We start from the raw sequence: 21004 nt of genomic DNA on the forward strand, positions 1-21004 counted from the left end.
ATGTTAATAAATAAAGTTGCCTGGGAGTCAGAGCTAATTAGGCCATTAAGCAAAAGTCAGGTGGTGGTAGTACAGGCCCTTAATATGATCACATGGCAGGCAGAGTCTGTGTTCAAGGACACAGCCAGCTTGGTGACATACACCTTTAATGCAAGTACCAACCAGAGAGACCTGGAGGTCTATACAGACAGGCAGTGACAAAGAAGTCATGTGTTTGGGTTTAGAACCAATGAGAAGGCAGAACAGAAAGTCAACAAAAATACAAACACACAGGAGTAGGTCTCTTTCTCGGGAAAGACGGCAGCAGCTGTTAAGCTAAAGGCTATTCGCTAGTGCTCTGACCTCTTGTGCTTTTAACTCTTAATTTGGCTCTGTGTTTCTTACTTAATAAGACTGTTAGAATTACATCTACAGGATAGTGCTTTACTTACTGTTCTATTGCTGTGAAGACATGCCATTAACCAGGCAACTTATAAAATGAAGCATTTAATCGAGGGCTTCCTTATAGTTTCAGGGGTGAGTCATGATCACCATGATGGGGAGTGTGGCAGGAGGCAAGAAGGCACACATCTGATCCCTAAGTCAAGGCAGACAAAGTCTGGACCTGGTACCAAAGCCCAGCCCCATGACACATCTACTCCAATAAGGCCACGTTTGTCAATCCTTCCCAAGCAGTTCTAATTGGGAATCATAATTCAAATATATGAGCCTATGAGGGCTATTCTCAATCAAACCACCATAGATGTGATAGCACAGCCACTATGGAAAAGGATGGCTGATCTTCAAAGGTAATTGTCAAGTGCTCCAGAAACAATTTTTTTTTTTTTTTGGTCTTGATTAGAAAGAATTAAAATCAAGATCTCAAATGCATTAGTATTCCAGTGCTCTTCACAGCACTATTCATGATGTAATAGGGACAGGTGTGGAAACAACCTAAATATCTATCAACAAATTAATAGATAAAATGTGGTATATACACAGTGGGGTGTTAGTTTGAAAAAGGGAAACTGCAAAATATCAGAACACAAATCCTAAGACCACTATAAGCAAAATAAGACAGATGCACAAAGACAAATACTGCAGGATTCTATTTACATAGAGGTGTTCAACATAGTGGAATTCAATGAACGGAGTGGTGGATGGGAGGAGGGGGGTACTAAATAGCATAAAGTTTCAGCCTCACAAAATGAATCAAAACTAAAACAGTATCGATAATCAACAAATGTACAGTTAAAAATCTGTTAATAAGGTGCAGCTTATGTTGTGTTCTTACCATGTGCTGGGTAGTTTTTATCAACTTGACACAATGGAGGGTAGTTTAGGAAAGAGAACTCAATTCTGGAAAACACCCCAGGTAAGACTGGCAAGCCTGTGGGGCATTCTGTTGATAAAGATGTGGGAGGGCCCAGCCTACTGTTGGAGATGCCAACCCTGGACAGGTGGTCCTGTCAAAAAAACAGGCTGAGCAAGCCAAGAGGAGCAAGCCAGTAAACAACACTTCTCCCTGGTCTCTGCTTCAGTTCCTGCCTCCTGGTTCCTGTTTTCAGTTCCTTGCCCTGCCTTTCCTCAATAATGGACTGTGTAAAGTGTCAGCCAAATAGATCCTTTCCTCCAAAGGCTGGCTTCTGTCAGTGTTTAGCACAATAGAAAACAAAATAGAACCTATCACAAGAAAACATTTGAGAAAAATTTATGTAAGTAAAATTACACCTCCTGATCCCAAGTTTTAGCAGCTTTATAAAAATATCAGAGTAAAATAAAAGGACTACATTTCAATTTCCAGCACGGAGGGCACTTAAAACAAGAGTCTGAAACAGACTTCGGTATTCATTCCCAACTACCAGGGCGGAATACAACTGTCGTTAAACATCTGTCATCCAACTAAACCATGTCTGACTTACATAAGGCCAACAAACAAATTCCAAGATGCTCAGATCATTAGTTTGGGGAAAATACTCTTTACTCAGTAAGTTTGGTCTTTGTAGATTCCACCACTGTGCTTTGCTTCTGCCAACCAATGGCTGACATGGCCACTTGAAGGGCACAATCCCAGAAATGAATTCAATCAGTGCACATCAACAGAAGCTGTGTCTAGAAAAGCAAGTCCTCAACATGAATAAAGGCGGTCAAAAATAAATCATAATAAAGCCGGCAAGAAAACACCACACACGTTTTTATAGTCAAAAAGACAGACCAGGAGTCTGCAGTCAGGTTACACAAAAAGCAAAGCTAAGACAAACAGCTCTCTCCTCACTGGCCAGTTAGCCTGAATTTTACCTGTCTGGTAACCAACTGTTTCCCTCTCAAGCAAAGGAAACTGATAGGCGTTTTCTGGCATATGATGGTTCTGAGTTTGGTTTTGGTTGGTTGCTTGCTTAGTTGGTTTTGTTTGTTTCTTTTGGTGGCAGGGTGGTGAGTCAAGGTCTCCTCACTATGTAGCCACAGCTGGCCTGGAACTAGCTATGCAGACCACAATGGCCTCAAACTCTGCCTCCCAAAGCATCAAAGGTGTCTGCTATGATTTGAAAAGTCCTTAAAGAACCTATAATATATCAGTGGTTCTATTATTCTGACTCTTTTTTTTTTTTTTAATTTAAAACGACAAAAGGCCAGGGCTGGCTGGGGCACAGCCCAGTGATAAAGTGCACACGGAAGAGGAAGAGCAGCAGGAGTGAGTGCAGAAAGGCGTGAACAGGAAGCTGAGTGTGGACACGGTTCCTTACCTGTGTTACTCCAAACGATCTCAAGAAAACCCTTTGAAGGCGGTATTGCCATTTCTCCTATTTCACAGCCGGAGTAATTAAACATGAAAGAAGAATTTGCCCAGGATAAAGAGAAACTAGCAAGACTAGTAAGGAGTATGAAGAACTGAGCCAATATCTGACTCCCCCATAATTCTTAACTCCCACAGATGGTATTTAAACTAATCAGGTAACCCAAAAGCTTCAAAAAGGCAAATCACACTCAGAATTCATCTAAGTATGGTGAGACTAGCTTTGATTACAATCTGAAAACAAAATTCGCCTAAAAGCAAAGTCAGAATTGGAGTCTCACCCTCCCACCTTCTCTTTTTTCCTAACACACGCACACACTGCAATTCCTCTAATAGACTGAGCGGATGATTTCTGAAATTTATACAAAGTACACAGCGATCACTTACAAGCGGTACTCATGCAAGGACTCCAGGATTGTACTGTCTGCCAACAAGACATTCTATCAACTCTGTCACACTGAAGTCCAAGGCCAAAGATGAAGTAATTTCTGGTGAGGTGAACCTACAGCACTAACAACTCAGTACACTAGGTGTTCCACTAGGCTGCAAACTGTTTAATACTCTACTGACAACTCAGATAAGCAGTACTTATCCAAGATGACATCAATATGAGACTTTAATATGGAAATAAAATTCAAAGGAGCTTATCAGGATGCACCAATGTATAGAAGCAATACACTTCCACTTCCTCTTTGCAAAAGTAAGCACATATTTATTGCACACAGATGTAAAAACCAACTACTAAGCACCAGATAGAATGGCTCTAGAATAGTAATTCAGACAAACATGAAAGTGAGCTGACTTTATCCAGCTCTTAAAAGAGCTGGGAAAGTCTCTCTTCAATGTGACTTCAGTCCTAAACCCTATACCGTATCACCAAAAAGACTGCCTTTCCAACAGGGGAGTAACAGGCTCAGAACACTTGAAATCATCTAAACACGCCTTAAGGAGTCTATGTGCATTGTAGGGTATTACTGGAGCCTACTCCAAAACATGTCAAACCATGCTAACATTTCTGGAAAACATTTTGAAGAAGACTTGAAGGGAAACAAATTTTTAAAAAGAAGAACATTAATGGGAAGAATTATAATATTTGGCCTGGAAAAGAGACTTATGAAGGGCAGTGCTTGACCATTACCTGGACTCCACTAAGGTTTCTATAAAGAAAGAATATGACAGAAAATCAAATACTTTAATAGGAAACATGACATGTAAAAGCAGAATGAATACAACCAACTCCAACAGTTGCCAGACACTCCTTAGGCCGGCACTAGAGCCACATCATGTGGGCTAGGAAGGTGCCCCTTCTAACCTCAATCATTTTAGGATTGATCTGGCCAAGTGCAGAAGATTTCACTGCCACTGTGAGCCCACGGTAAGGCCCGAGGTGACACAAGTTTCCAGCACTTGAGTGGGTGGCCTCTCTGAGGAGATGATATGAAATATCTCCCTCTACACAGAGCCCGAACTTCCAGATCATGGCCTCCATGGGGCTCACATTCAGGCTAGTTCTTAGATGTTCTACATAGAGGAACTGAATCTGGCAGAGTCGGAACAGCTACTGCGCAGGGACAGAGCTCTTGTTCAGCATTCACACGGCTCTGGACTGATGCCCAGCACCACAGAAACAAAACCCTAGTATAATCACATCTATCTAGTAAATCATTTTTTTCTCCCATGCTTACAATGCTTAGGAACAAAATAAAAGGCCCTAAATGCTATAAAATATTTGCACGTAAATGCTCATTCTAATCCATTTGCAGATATAGAGGTAGCAAAAATGCATTTACCTCTGAAAACCAGCAGGGATTATGCATAAGGAAAAAAAATCTTATTCCTAAAGTATAGTATATTACTTTAATAGTTTCTCTTACAAAAATAAAAACTTGCTCATTTAAAAAAAAAAAAAAAAAAAAAAGGAGGGGGCAAGGCATAAGAAAATGAGTTTGAGACAAATGTGGTAGTGTTATGCACCTATGCCCAGAGGGAAGCTGTCTCTCCATACAGTACCACCAACTTCGGTATATATGCTTCAATACTTTTGATTTCTTTCTTATCGTTATTACAAACAGAACCAAACAACTACAATTACTGTTTAACTGAATTCATCTTGGACCCAGTACAGTGCTATGCTGTCCAAGCACAGGTTATACTCCCGGAAGAGACAATATTGATGTCTGGTATTCTGGTAGTTGCTACAAAACTGACTTCTGAAGAACTATGCCACGCCTCTCCCATAACGTTCAGTAGTTTTTATTCTGCCTGACACCTGGCCAGGTCCAGGCACCACCACACTCCTAACTGCTACCAATCAGATGAGGAGGAAACGATTATTAATGTGTAGACTGGGGGGAAGGGTTCAGACGGGACCTTGTTATGTAGCTCAGGCTGACAATGAACTGGAGATGGTTCTGTCTCAGCTGCAAATGCGTGCCAGAATCCAGCTGGTACTTGTTCTAATGGGTCTTCTTCACCACTAACACTGAAAAGCTTTTCAGGGCTCTTGTGGCCATCTGCAATCTCTTTCTGTGAAGTACTTCCTTGTGTCTTTTGCCCTTTTTCTCTACAAGTTACTATTCCTTATAGATTAACAAAGTCTTCTGCAGGAAAGTAACTCTCTATAAATTATTTAAGTATGTATATAATTCATTTTGAGATTTCACATCACGCTTTTTTTTTAAGTTTTTACTATTCCAACTTCACACTCTCTAAGGTCAGCTAGCCATCTTTTTAACACTAGATAATTCACCAGCAAAGAGGAATAAAACAGGATGCATGTAAGCGCGTACATAGCCTCTTTACGCACTACCTAGACTACAGTCTTAAGCAAATATCCCAGAAGCTCTTACAAGCCCTCACTTGTGAGACTGGAGAGATGGCTCAACAGTTTAGATCACTGGCTGCTCTTGCAGAAGACCGGATTTGGTTTCCAGCACTTGCATCAGGTGGCTCACAATTGTCTGTAACTCCAGCTCCAGGGAATCTGACACCTTCTTCTGGCCTCCTAGGGAACCAGGCACTCATGGGTACACAGACATCTATGCAGGCACTCCAACATACACATAAAACAAAAATAAACAAAATCCCTTTTTAAAAGCTTTATTTTTCTGCCTATGTAAGAATACTGAAATCTCAATAAAGGACAATTCAATGTCCTATCTATAAAAACTCCAACTAACTCTTTTATAGAAACAGACAAGCAGATTCCAAAGCCCACACAGGAAATGCAAGGGGACCAAAGCAGAATAAACAGTCTGGAAAAAAAAAAAAAGAAAGAAAAGTTGGTCTCATACTTCAGATTCAGAATGTACTACAAACTATACAGTAGTCACAATACTGTGATGCTGGCATCAGTACAGACAATGGAACAGAGCCCCAAGCCAGGAGATAAATCTCACTTATGGAAAACTGAAGGTCCAAAGACAGCTCAATGAACAAATAGTCTTCTAAATGGATGGTACTGGATAATGAGATTCTCTGCAAAAGAACACAGCTGGATTTTTATCTCAAAACTGAGCGAGTAAACTACTTAGAATAAAACATAAATCTTTATCACATTTAATCATCATTGTCTACAATCAAAGCACAAACAACAAACAAAAACATAAATAATCACAATTTTAAAGCTTATGATAAATGCAAGGAAAACTACAACATCAAGAAACTAAAAAGAAAGCCCACAGATAGCAGAAATACTTAAAAAAACACATACCTCCGTAAGGGCCTAATAAATAATTGTGCAATTAATTCTTACATAAGTACAGCTAAAGTATATGTTTCTATCCAGTATCCAGAATATTTATAGGCAGATAGAAAAAAACTTGTTCATGAACTCTTAACTAAAAAATAAATAACAAATTTTAAAAATTAGGAAGTGGTTAGAGACCTGAACTTCTCCAAAGATACACAAGTGGTCACGAGCACATGAAAAGATGCTGGGCATCATTAGTGATTGGGGAAACACACCAAAACTAGAATGTACAACCACCTCATACCCCCTAGGGTGGCAATTTTAGAACAAAAGAGGAAAATGTAGGAGAGGATGTGAAGGAGTTATTTTGACACCTGCACTGCCAGGAAGACTGGAAATGATCAAATACTCCTGCAGTTCCTCAACTAAACACAGTATTCCCTGCGGGTCAGTGACTACACCTGCACCCAAAGCAAGGAAACACACTCATAAAAATATACATGAACATTCATGGCAGCATTACCTATAACTGTCACAAAGTAAATACAGACCAAATGATGAATGAGTAAATATGATATACCCATACTCTCGAATATTATTCAGCCACAAATAGAAATAAAGTACTAACACATACCAAAACATGGATAAACTGAAAGAAGCCAAACATAAAAACTGTTTGATTACATTTATACAAAATGCACAGAATAGGAAAATCCAAACACAGAAACTAAATGAGTAGTTGCTAGGAGCTGGGGAAGGAAAGATCAGGAAGTGAATGCTAAGAGGGTAAAGAGTTCTTTGGGGAGGTAATGCAAAGGCTCTGCAATCAGACTATGGATGCTGCTGCAAGTGTGCTGAAGCACACTGAGTTACACTTCAAAATGGAATTCTCTGGCATATGGATTATACCTTCTTTAAAAAGTAAAGGTCAAGTTTTAAGAAAGAAATCATGATTTACTACAGCAACAGAGAATAAACACTCAGCCAAGTGACTCTGGTTCTAGAACATCCAGAGCAAAGAAGATTCACCTGGGAAGCAACATCAAACACTGACAGTCATGGAACTCTAGCTGGTACAAATTCCCCAATGTGGAAGGAAGATGGAGACACAGAGCTGTAGCTAGGGAACCAAGCAAGCCAGCCCAGGGGAATGAAGGCTCCTTGTACGCCAACTGCTACCGGGCACACAAGTGCAGCTCTGCCCAACTGTAAGCAAATCGAGTCTTCTTACAAGCAGCTCTCTACTATAAATAAATAGGAGAGAAATGTGGTCACCATTTACTTCAAATAGATTTTAAAAGAATTAAAATCAAACAAGATGTGGAAGGAGGCTAAAACAGAATACAACTGTATGAAGTTGAACCTAATCTGCATTGCACATGGAAGGAAACCCAAGTAGGCAGGGAAAAAACCAAGCCAAGGATCTTTGGAAAGGAGAATTTGCCGACGTACTATAAAGCTAATGAAAAGTAGTGTGTTCTACTTTAAAATTTATTTCCTGGACTAGGGAGATAGCTCAACAGATAAAGGTACTTGCCACACAAGCCTGGTGGCCTGAGTTAAATCTCCAGCACCCACATAAAGATAAGAGAACAAACTCCCCAAAGTTGTCATCTAGCTTTCACATATATAACATGGCATGCACAAATATTCACACATACATACTAAGATCATTTTTAATGTATTTCTTATGAGGAAATGGTTGTGAATTAGGACTGAACAAATCAATCAATTACTGTGGATGAGAGTTGAAAAGACATAAAAAGGAAAGTGTGGGAAGCAGAGGAAGTCTTGAATGAATGAATGAAGAGTGAATGAAATCCTGGGTGAACATGTATTGTTGATATGAGAATGGCCAAATCCAGATGCCTCAGACACATGGGAAATTGGCAAAGACACCCCACACACACCCCAGGTCAGGCTCAGGCCACGTGCAAATGTTGGCAGGGAATGCAAACACCAGCAAGCACAGATTCCTCCTCCCAGATGTTTACATCCTCATACTGCTCACCTATGGATACCAGTTAATGCACCACACCACGCCCCTCAGCACTGTACATAATTAATGCTGAGGTTCCGGGATGCTGCAGAATTGGAGAGGCTCCATAAGGGCATACACAGCCCACCTGACCCCAGCTTTCCTGTCTGTATGTCTGTGTGTCTGTCCTTTCCTCATCCCCTCACTGTCCCTACGCAGGATTCCAGGCCCAAGCAGCACAGGATATAGTAGGAATGAGAGGCTTCGACAAATATCAGACTAGAGTAAACTCTGGTTCCACCAACTGAAACAATCAACAGTACTCACTCACAGAATTCACGTACAGCACAAGTGACAGATAAGGAAATAAAAACATGTAGACATACATGTTACTGTATGGGACAACAAAACCTCAGGACCACTGACGGAGCTCACCCGACACCCACATGTTAGTTTCTAGACACTGTTCTCCATATGCTCCCAGATCTTTAGGAAAATGGTATGATTTCATAGTTGGTTCAAACAAACAACAAAAGAGCCAAGATGCACCTCCAACATCATGAGGCACCAGAAAGTACACTAGTGCTGTCAAAATAGAATATATTATAGGACAGACACAGGAATAATTTGATCAAAAACACTGTATTCCACATGGTGGCTCACAACCATCCATAACTGTAGTCTCATAGATCCAATGTCCTCTTTCTGTACATGCAGACCAAGCAGGTATATACATAAAATACATGCACACATACATATAAAAGTCTTTTTTAAAAAGAGCCACAAGAATGAGAAAACTGGAAGTCATTAAACAAATATCACAGAAGTAACTCTTATCTCCAAGAAACAGTACAGATGGGAGAATTCGCCTAAGACAATGAAGGGAAGCACAAAGGGCTGGCAGATGCTGCACTGGAGAAAATGCTCCTGACAAAGAGACTATTAACTACTCTCTCACAAAGGTAAAATAATATGTATTATGAACTGCAAAGAGAAAACTGACTTTCAATGGAAAATAGCAGACACTTTCTTTTTTTAATATATTTTATTTTATTTTTATGTGCATTTGTGTTTTTGCCATGGGTGTCGGGGTCCCCTGAAACTGGAGTTACAGACAGGTATGAGCTGCCAGGTGGGTGCTGGGGATTGAACTAGGGTCCTCTGGAAGAAGAGTCAGCACTCTTAACCCGAGCCATCTCTCCAGCCCCCAGCACACACTATCTTAATGAAGTGATCACCGTAACTTTACTGTCATAAGACATACTACTACTCATGAGTAATCAATCTTCCAATGAACTCAAAATCAAGAGACAAAAACAACTGACCGTCACTCTTCAGGTGTCCAGCTCACATACAATGAGAAAGAAAAAGATCTGAAACATGACAGATGAAAGGAGACAAGAACAATGACAACTAAAAGGGACGACGGGTCCTGAACTGGGCTAGAAAGGACAGTTTATAATTGTGAGTTTCCTAGTTTTGATAATTACACCACGATCGTATCCAGTGCAACCATGGAGAATTTAGGAAGCAGACACCTGGGAACTCTTTAGACTAGTACTGTACCATGTGTGTAAGTCTAATGTTAACAAAACACAGAAAGTTTAAGCAATTTTAGAAAAGTTCTTGACAATTAGATTTATATCCAATAGATAATCAAACTTGTATTATACTGCTCTACGAAAAGAACCTAGGACTGTTGTTTTTTTAATCAAGTTTCAAGATGGACATCCATCATTAATACCAGCTTATACAAATTACTAAGATATCTGGCCGAGAGAAGAGGTTTGTCATGCTATCCATGCTTTTTCAAATCTGTGACTTATTTTTACCACCCCACATTCAGCACCTGCAGCCTCTGGAGCCACTCTCTCATCAACTGCAGCAACAAATGTCAAGAGTCCCATCGTATTCTCTTGCAATATTTCTATACAATACTCACCTCATTAAGCAATTAACTGGTGACCTTCACTTTGCAGGCAATTGCAAACCAAACCCTTATGAAACCAGCCATCATTGTGATACCCTTCCGCTTGCTGGCCAAGTGTGTAGTTACAGGTGCAATGAGGAGCTACTAAGTCCTTAAAAGTAGTTTACCAGCAGATATAACTGATTATCATCAAAAGTAATCAACTCTGAGCACCACAGTTTTAGTTGAAGGAAAGTGTTTTTGCTTATATTAAATGCACAGTAACTTCTGACCTCAAAGAGGTGTCAACTGGAATTTTTGTGAATGGGTAAAAGGGAGAGAGTATTACAAAGCCTGGCAGTCTGGCATATTCACAAAGAAATAGTTCAGAGGGAGCTGGGAAAATGGCTCAGGGGTTAAGTCCCTGCTACAGTAGCATCCCCAGCACCCATGTAAAAAAAGCCAGGTGTGGCTGAGCACTTCTATAATCCTAGCGCTGGAGCTATGGCAGACAAGTAGATCCCAGGGGCTCACTCACAGACAGAAATGGCAAGTTCAGGTTCAGTGAAAGACCCTTTCTCAAAAATTCAGTGGAAAGCAAGAAGACATCCAACCTGAATTTCTAGCCCACATAAGCTCATGTGCATATGCACGCACGCACACACACACACACACACACACACACACACACACAATTTCTAATACTTCAATCTTGACCTAAAAAAAAAAAGTTCTGAAGCAACAGGTAATACCTGCAATGTAATACCTGCAATGTATTTACGGTCTAAAAATAAAATTAAGAATTTAAGCCCAGTAAGCAGAAGCTACGGCATTTAATCTAGCTTTCAGTATTTTTCTCTACTACTAAGTTATAAAACACTAAAATCCCAAACCAAAGCAGCAGCATACTTGATAAAACCAAAAGAAAAGCACTAATCTATAAAAGCTACTATAGGCTTCCTAGACACCCAACTTTGAACTCAAGACAAATACTAAAGCCTTTGAATTCTAAGCTAAAATATCAATGGCCAAAATTCCCTTCTTTCCCTTTACTAAGTTACAGAAAATCTGCGTTTGCTTTGTAGCGTTTGGGTGCTAGGCAACTGTGCACATGTGACCCTATAAACTCTGACCAATCTAAGAGTAGTCACCACCACTTTACAAAGGAGGACACCAAGGCTCAGAAGTGATTTTCTTGCCTTTGGTTAGAAAAGTGTTTCTCAACAGGTCCCAACCTTTGTGGCTAAACAATGTCTGGAAGGAAGAGGGATGAGGGAGATGCTAACTTGTGTATAGTACATGTTCGTCAACATCCTTGGTGTCCACTCACCGGATGACAGCACACTGCTGCAGCTCTGACTACCACTAATGTCTCTAGACATAGCCAAATGGTCTCTGGAGTGTGAAATCACCCCAGATGAAAGAACCAGGGTGAAAGCCAACTTTTTCATTCAATCAACAATACATATGTGCTAGACCCTGCTCGAACACAGTAAGAGACAACCTGACGGTGTCTACCAAAAGAATACACTTTGTGCCTTGGTCTTCTAATGGAACTGATTTAAAACCTCTCTCCATACACATTTAAAAAAAAAAAAAAAGTCAGCAATAATCACATCTTTTTCTGGGGTGGAAAGGAAGCTGGAGTTCACACAGGATCACAGGTACTAGTTTCTAGTTTCACAAGCCAGGTATCAACTCTGGGTAATAGCAGCCCTCACAGCATTAAGAAAAAGACATAGAACAGATTAGTTTACACGCCTTTACAAAATGTACCACATGCTATTTCTGGCACTCACGGCACGAGAGGCTTTGCCTCCTCTGAGGAAATGTAGCAATGACACTCCATAGAACAAGGTCTGACTCCCAAAGAAAGCCTGAGACAAATATTTCTACGCCCACCTACGCAGAAACTCAGATGAAGAAAAGCAAATCATCTACTAAGGAAGCACTAACACAGCCAAGCAAAGACTACTGGAGCCACTGTACACAAGGAGGAAGGGAGGAAGGGTGGGAGGGGTCCATCCTAACATATATGAATGAAATGACAATATCAAAAGCCAAGTTTTAGGAGCTGTAGGTGAAAGGTGATAGGATGAGAGGAAATACAGAACACATTTTAAGTTAACTTTGCCCTAAAACATACTGCAGTGTTCCTTAGGAAAGCGTTATCCTTCCTGGTTGCCGACTGCTGGGGATCTGACCAGCCCAGCCCAAAGGCAATGAGCTGCTGAAGACACCCCAGGCAATGTTCAAAACCTTTCAATGTTAACTTCAGCTGTTACTGTTTTTCTGTAAAGGACTAAACATGAAACAGCATAACATCTATAGCAGCCTAATTCTACTCCAGTAAATACAAATACTTTTTGACAAGGATGCCACCAAGTCACTCTAGATCCGTCATGTTCGATTAACTTCATGAATCCTAGGAACAGGGACACACAACTTAAAGTCAGCACATTTACAAAGTGACCACCACATGTCAAAGCCAAAAGGCTTTACTTAAGCAGTTATAATTAACAGGTACAGTACATAAATCCAACTCCTAAATTCTCTAACACCTGTAGCAGAAAAAGAAAGCAAGCAGAGACCAATCAGACTCCAGTTACAGCTACCCTGAGATAATGTTCCTGACCCCTGCTCAGATCACTGTCCAAACCTACTAACCTTTTCACATTTCCAGATTTTTCTAAATGCATCACAAGTTTAGCCCAAGGAACCTAATTCAACACCATCTGAGTAATTACTTATATACTAAAATTTATGCTCTTGTCAACAGCAACTTAAAGCCAGAAGACAAAGGATACATTAACAAATGCATATAAATTAGTGAATATAAACCCCAGCCATTAAAATCTATAAAGAAATGTTATCAACTTAGCCTAAAATGTTGGAGAAATTATTTCTTGTGTGAAATTATGGCATTAGCCTGAGAGCTCACTAACCAGTTTTACTTCCTTTTACCAACATTTGTCCTCAGGAAAAGCAGAAAGAGCCTTGTCACCATGACTCCTGAAATTATTATAAAAGACTATCTTTTAACAAGGGAAATTCACAACTCTCTTGAACTAATCATAAGCTATCTTTAAGATATTACCTGTAACAAAGGTGCAATTTAAAATCACCCTAACTTACTTTAGCAGCAAGATAAGGTATTCCTGCCACCTTTAAAACAAAATTCACCCTTGTAAACATTCTGGTTAAGTAAGATCTCCAAAGAGTACCAGCTTTGGGTTTCACGAGTGTGTCCTCCAGACAACTATTTTGTTTCATAATGTTTCAATTAACAGAGCTAGATTCCGTTGACATTAAATGGTCAGAATAGTAAGACAAAACAGAGCTCAGGAGATGTTTTAGTTCACAGAGTACCTATTTCACAAGCGTGAGAACACACATGAATCCTAAGATAAATTAAGTATTTAAGATTCAACTATCCAAGGCTATTGCTAGTCTGTTGAGATAGCTCAGTGGGTAAAGACACTTGCCAACAAGCCTGACAACCTAAATTTAACCTATAGAATCTACATGAGATAACCAACTCCCAAGTTGTCCTCTAACCTGCACACACGTGCTGTAGCCCATGTACACAATACATATGCATGCATGCATGCACGCACGCACGCACGCACGCACGCACACGTCAAAAAAAGTCCTAAAGGCTATTGAGTCTAATAGCTTACAAACTCTGCAATAGTCTCTGCTCTTTAAAAAATACTTTTAGACACACTTGGTTTCAGGACTTTTTCAAGTAAAAAGTAAGAATATCTTAGAGACAATACTGCAAATAAAATAAACATTTTTCACACCTAAAGACTTAAGATACTTTTATAAATTGAAATAAAACTAAAGTGGTTTATTGCCCTTCTGTTCTTTCCATCCTAAAGTCCCTTCAGCTATCCTAACAAAGTACTTTCTTGAGACATTTAAAGACAACCATTTGAAATTCAGTGATAAACTACTTTAAAAAGTATAAATACAAACAACATCAAAAGATACGGAGTTGTTTTCTAGCTAGATGTAGCACTTCCTGAAATCCTGAAGATTATTACATTTTTATTCAAGAGTGAAAGACACATTTAAACAGTATTATTGACATTAAACAGCCAGCTCTTTAGAAAAGGCCAAATTTGTTACAAAGACTAAAGCAGTTAACAGGAAGGGAAAAAAAATTATCCCCAAAACCCTCTAGCTAGAAATGTATTCTCTAATAAACCCTCCTTTAAACTATCAACAACTTTTAAATAAAAAAGCTGTATATATGTCCATCTCAGATTACTAAGTGATAGTTAGCTTGTAATAAGCACGCTAAAAGGAGTTTCAAGGGATTTGGACAAAAATCCCAACAACTGGTCTAGGACTAATCCTTGAATTCCAGGAAATAAATTAAGGCTTCAAATGCTGCTACTGAACAGTAAGAAGTATTCATGCAGCATCCAGGAGACTATGGCTAAAAATAGGTCAAGCTTTCCTGACAAACTTTAAGTGGGCCCTGGGAAAAAATGTCTAGAAGAATCAAAATCTAGTGCCAAAGAAAACACCTCCACACTTGAAGTTTAAAGTAAATGGATAAAGCCATTTCCTCCCAGGACTTAGCCACTGTAAACATACTGCTAAGAATCCTTTCCAGCCAATGCTCTGGAGAGCCACTATCGGATAACCCTACACAGTTCACACCTCACAGTGCAGCTTATCTGCCCACCTACTGGAAACTGTCTAGACAAGAGTAGCAAGCCATAATCACTCATTAAAGCTGTGTCAACCTGTCCTCTGGCTTCACTTACTATACTCCTCCAAGACGCCAATAGCTCATTCACAGACGATTAAACTTAGAAGCTGAGAAAGCTCAGAAAGCTCAGAAGCACAGTGTCAGATTTGGGGGTCGGGGGAACCTTATCTCCCTCCTACTACAGAAAATTCCTTAAACCCACCCCACACTGAACTACTAAGGTCACTCTGAGCATTTTGGCCACTACTACTCCCAGTTCCAACAATGAACTGTCATGACATTAATGCCAGGTGGTAGGAATAGTATGTATGCATCAAACAGTGAACTAGACTATTTACAATGAACACTTATTGAGTATCTAGTGTGTGCCAGATGCTGTTGTGAGCACCTACAACAACTCTTTTTTTTTTTCGAGGCAGGGTTTCTCTGTGTAGCTTTGCACCTTTCCTGGAACTCACGTGGTAACCCAGGCTGGCCTCAAACTCACAAAGATCCACCTGCCTCTGCCTCCCAAGTGCTGGGATTAAAGGCGTGCCCCACCGATGCCCGGCTGTTTACCCTTATTTTTATCCATGAAGAAACCAGAGCACAAAAAGCTTTAATAATCTGCACAAAGGCAAATAATGTGGAGATGCAGTGGTCACGGTGAGAAGCCTAGTTCTACAAGCCATGCTCTTCAATTCCAGCATTTCCCTCTCCCAAGAGGAACATCTGCAGTGTTTCCCACTCATCATTTCAACTTGGTGAGCTGTATATCTTCTTTTCTTTTTTGTTCTTTTTCTTTTTTTTCTTTTTTTGGTTTTTCAAAACAGGGTTTCTGTGTAGTGTTGGTGCCTGTCCTGGATCTCACTCTGTAGACCAGGCTGGCCTCAAACTCAAAGAGATCTGCCTGGCTCTGCCTCCCGAGTGCTGGGATTAAAGGTGTGTGCCACCGCCACACAGCAAGCTGCATATTTTCAATCCCAATTTATAGATGAAACTCAGCAAGGTGAAATGTTTTACCTAAAGCCATACAGTTTTGCATTAGGGCAAGAATTTATTATTTTGGATCCTCACTTCTGAACTGTTAATAATCAGGTCAGAAGACGGTACACACTATAAAAGGAAAAGAAATACAAACCTATTTTAAGACAGTCAATTGCTTTTGAAGATATTAGGCTGTCTATAAGTTTTTCTAAAAAATATTTAAATAGAAAAAAAAAACATGTTAACATAGTAAGAGATCAACAAAAATAGTCTCTTGATGGTCAAAAATAATGTGGCAGAAAAACCCTCAAGTGTTAAGACATTATAATCTTTTACTATGAAGCCACATCATTCTTGTGTGGCCATAAAACACAGACACACTCCTACCTAACAACCACCTCCTTTATCTCAGCTTCATTACTCATGCTGATTCCTAAGACACCAAGAAAGAAAACCAACAGCCAAGTATCCACCCACTTCAGGCTACCCTCCTAAATCTGGTAACACTCTGAAAATAGCTCACAGATGTACAATAACTTTGAGATTTCACTTCCAGAGATTTCTAAATAGAAACCCCTACATAATGCATTTAATATTGTCCTGGGGAAAACAAATCTGCCTTTCTTAAATCTATAAAAGAGGAAAGGGGCTTAGAAAAACAATTTCCCATACCACCAGAAAAAAAAAAAAAAAAACACACACACACACTGCTTTCTTCAAGACCCAATTAGCATTAAGCCCTCTGCAGTTACACGCTTCGGTCTGTCAGAAAATGCCTTCCACCAATTACTCAGCTAGAATGAAAGTGGGCAAGACCATGCCTCTCATCACTTTTCCTACACATGCCACAGTTCTCCAATAGCTCAACGGATTACCGCATCCACAAGAAACACCTATCTTAAAATTTCAAGTCCTACTTAGCCAATCAAGCTTACATCCTCAACAATGGAAAAACACGTCAGCTTAGCTGCAGCTCCTGTGTACCAGACAAAGATTTTAAAACCAAAAGATTCAAGGGAGAAAAAAAAAAAAAAGCAATCATTTGTCCAGTATCTTTTCTAGCATCTTGCAGCCTACTCAAAAGAAGAAGGGTTGAAAAAATGAGAAAGATGATCACACACAAGCCAGAAGTCACCCAACAATAAACATGGCTGGTTCAAGAGGGAAGAAAAATCATTTATTCAGTTATTCAATAATTTTTAAAACATCATTGCTATATTCAGTAATTGTTAAAACATTAGGGCTATATACAAAAAGCATTATTTTAATGAGGCCAAAGTAGTTGAGTAATATGTAACAACTGAATGTGTCCAAATATAATGTGTAATACAAACAGGTTCCACCCTCAGCTTCCTAAAGATGTTTTGAAATAGGGAGTAACTTTAAGTAGGGAAACTGTCTCGGAAGATTTCATTCAACTCAAGGGTTAGTTTGTTTTGGGGTTGGTTTGTTTGTTTGTTTCCCTATGAATTTGAGGGGGAAAAAAGTGCTTTTTTCCAAAGTTAGAATTTATTTTAAAAATCTTCTGTGTAATTGCATTCAGTCGCACATCTTGAACAAAGCTTACTATGCAAATATACAGAGATAGGATCCATTGCCTTCTCTTCCCATCTCCACTTCCCAACCGCTGATTCCTTTCAAAGAGCTAGAAGGACGTGCACAGATGCTATCGCAAATGCAAACTTCCGTTCCAGTCCCTATACTAAAGAAAATAATAATTTCCCAGAAAAGCAGAATCAAGCTGTCACCCGAGGAACCTTAATCCCCTCAATGCCCATGTTGCCAAAATAAAAGCTAGATGCCCTTAGGGAAACAATCCTCAGACATTTCACATGCAAAGGGGGTTGTGGGGACAATCAATTAAAAATCATCATGAAAATGAAAAGGTGGAAAGAGACAGACAACTTAAAAAGCAAACCACCACACCCTCAACTCTGCGTTGCAAACCCATCTGCCAGGGGCCTTTACCTTCATTTTCCATCGAAACTGCACTCGGGTTGATGGCTACAAAGTCTTTAGTGTCAGCCACGGCCACACTGGGAATAGAGAGGAGAGGAGGAGGACAAGGAAGAGAAGACCCCGGAATCCCAGGCTGTCACCCCCGCTCCCGGCCACGCGTCCCACGGCTGCTCCCACCACCCCTAGCAGCAGCATCTGCAAGAGAAACCAGGAGAAGCGGAGCTGACGAGAGGGGAGAGGAGCAGGGCGACCCCCGCCCAGCCGCCACCTCCCTAGCCCACCCCCTGCGCCGCCCGCAGCGCCAGCGCCTCACACCAGCGGGGCGGCGCCCGAGAGGCGCCCTACCGGCAAGCAGCATTCCCCCGGACGCCCCCTTCCCTCCGGACCTGGAAGTTTCTGGAAATAGGGGCAGGAGTGGATACCCGGAAACCTCCCCGACACCCCAGACGTCCCCCCTTCTCCAGGCTGCGAGGACTCACTCGCGGGGCTGCGGGGGCGCCCCACGCGCCTCGGGCGAACCGGCGCTGCTGGCGGCGCGGCAGCCGCGCGTCCAGGGCAGAACCGGAGATGGAGCAGGACAGCGGCGGGGAGGGGAGAGAGGAGGAGCGGCGAGGGGCCCGTCAAGCTCGGCCCGTCGGCTCCGCGCGTCTCGGCGCACTGCCAAGCAGCTCTGCTCCTGCCTCCGCCTCCTGCGCTCCGCCCCTCCCCGCCGCCCGCCGCCCGCAGCCCGCCCGCCCGCACGGCGCGCCCTGCACTACCCGGCCCGCCGCCCACCGAGCTTTGTCGCTACCACTTCCGCCGGGAGAGGCGCGCGCGCAGGCGCACTCCGGCTCTCTGCGCGGGTGAGCGGAAGTGCAGTGAGCCCAAACCTGCGGGCCGTCATGGACGTTGTCCGGGGATGGAGAGGCTTTGCAGGAGAGCGCTCAGGGCTCGCGGCCCCTCACGAGCTCTTAGGATGGTGTCTGCCCGCTTTCTACACTCCCACCGGGTGCAAGAGGCGGAAGCATGCCCGTCCCCTTCTTCAGCCACACAGTCTCTCCAGGCGGCCGTGGGATGGAGACAGTGGGTCAGACACAGTCATGGCCTTGTCCTAGAGTCGCCTGGGCACTCTAGACACAGCCCTGGAAGTCTCTCCCGTCCCGCGGCCGTCACAATCTCCCCGGACGACACAGTGAGAAGCTGGTGTTTCTGTCAGCGCCCCCCCACACATACACACACGCGTCGTACCCTGCCTTGCAAACACCTGCTGCGGCTGCTTCTCTGATCTTGCGAGGGCCACTCATCATGGAGCCAGTTTCCAAAATCCTGCCCTGGTGAGGAGTGTGTCCGAAGCCCGTGTGTCATGAAAAGGGCAGGGTTCCAGAGTGACAGCTGGAGGAAGAACTCCTGACCTTTTTCATTGAGTATATGCAACCAGAATAGCTAGAATAGCAACTAGCCCTCCATCGAAGCTGAAAAACCGGTATTACCCTGGCCGCTATCATTTTCCAAGTCAGCCTTTCACTTAGCACCTCTCACAAGCCACTAGTAAGTGATTTTTTTTTTTTTTAATGAATAATTGCTAAGCTTGGTGAGCTCAGGTAACAATTGAGCCAATCTCTCACCTATATCCACTAGAGGGCAGAACTATACCTGTGGCCGGCTACTGAGCATCCTCCAAAGACACCTCCCACTCCCAGTGGGCTCCAAAGAAAAAGCCCCTACATGTTACAGGTATTTTTCTTCCGTCACTAAATAACTATTACAAAGTTGCTCTTTTATATCAGGGCCCATAACATGCTTCCCACCACACGTTCAATATAATGAGCCAAGTTGTCTGTCTTCCTGTGTTAGGTACCTGGTAAATTAAGCTAAATTTAGGATCAGAAATTCTGAACAGCTTTAAGGTCGACACACACACTTTCATTATGAAAAGTGGCCATGCATAGTGGTTCATGCAACTCTTAGGAGGCAGAAGCAGAGGATGGCCACAAGTTCGAGGCCAGGATAACCTAGAAATCTATAATAAATAATAATATTTATTATCTCCACTTTGGTTTGTATGCTTAGTTATGTTTGTATGGCCAGTGGCATAAATTTGTGGTTTCTATAATAAATTTGCTGTCCTATGCTTAGTTTTAAAATCAGTTTGTAACAGTTAATAGTACTTACAGAACCTTAATGCTACAACCATCATCATTTAAAAAACAATGTTTGTAAGGTAGATCACATGATATTAAACACTTAAATTCATATACAGACTTATGGAAAAAGTAATTTCATTGCTGTGCTGTTTTTTTGTTGTTTTGTTTTGTTTTGTTTTTTGACAACTTGACATTTCTATAGGCTAGTCTGTGGGACATTTTCTTAATTGATTGATGTGGGAGTGCCTGGATCACTATGGGAGTGCCACCCATGGGCAGATGGTCCTGGGTTGTATAAAATGGCAAGCTGAGTGAACCAGTGAGCAGTGTTCCACTAAGGGCTCTGCTTCAGTTTCTGCCTCCGGGTTCCTGGCTTGGCTCCCCTCAATGATAGACTGATTGGGAAGTGTATGCCAAATAAACCCTTCCCTTCCCAAGCTGCTTTTGGTCGTTGTCTTATAAAGGCAGTAGGAGAGCAAATCAGGACATATGTATTGTTCGTTATTGGACTAACTAACTGAAACTGTGTGAATGTGTGTGTTGCCTGAGATGGAACATAGGGTTGCATGCACTGCTATGCAAGTACCTTAGCACTGAGCTACATGTACATAATCAGACCTAAAACATTTCATCCAGAGCAAGTTTTTCAGCATTTCCTATTGTGCCCTGAACATTCTATTAATACTGAGTCCAAAGTTACCCCCAAATATTTACAGACAGTACCTTACACTAAAGTTTTACTAAATTCTGAAAGTCATCATCCTGTTGCTAAGAAAAAAAAAAAAATGGTTAAGGCCAGTACTTCCAAAGAATTGTTATATATTTCAGTCTTTAATTCACTGCTAGTCCTCTCTCAAATGCTTAGACTTGGAGACAGCC

At 41.5% G+C, this 21004-nt stretch overlaps 1 protein-coding gene across 2 annotated transcripts in view; it reads right to left on the minus strand.

Annotated features, from left to right (window-relative positions):
- Atp2c1 (ATPase secretory pathway Ca2+ transporting 1) overlaps positions 1–18722 on the minus strand; it is a 97107-nt gene extending 78385 nt beyond the window's left edge. Inside the window, exons 1-2 of one of the 2 annotated variants that reach the window (XM_036193516.1) lie at positions 18482–18722; positions 18012–18079 (exon numbers count right to left, since the gene is read on the minus strand). In XM_036193516.1, the coding sequence (XP_036049409.1) occupies positions 18012–18017 (6 nt within the window). In that variant the 5' untranslated portion in view covers positions 18018–18079; positions 18482–18722. Of the gene's footprint in view, positions 1–18011; positions 18198–18481 lie in introns of both variants that reach the window. The other variant, XM_036193515.1, reaches the window with a different exon arrangement.
- Between the last annotated feature and the right edge of the window lie 2282 nt (positions 18723–21004).

This window comes from Onychomys torridus, chromosome 7 (genome assembly GCF_903995425.1).
Source record: "Onychomys torridus chromosome 7, mOncTor1.1, whole genome shotgun sequence".
Classification (NCBI taxonomy): Eukaryota; Metazoa; Chordata; class Mammalia; order Rodentia; family Cricetidae; genus Onychomys; species Onychomys torridus.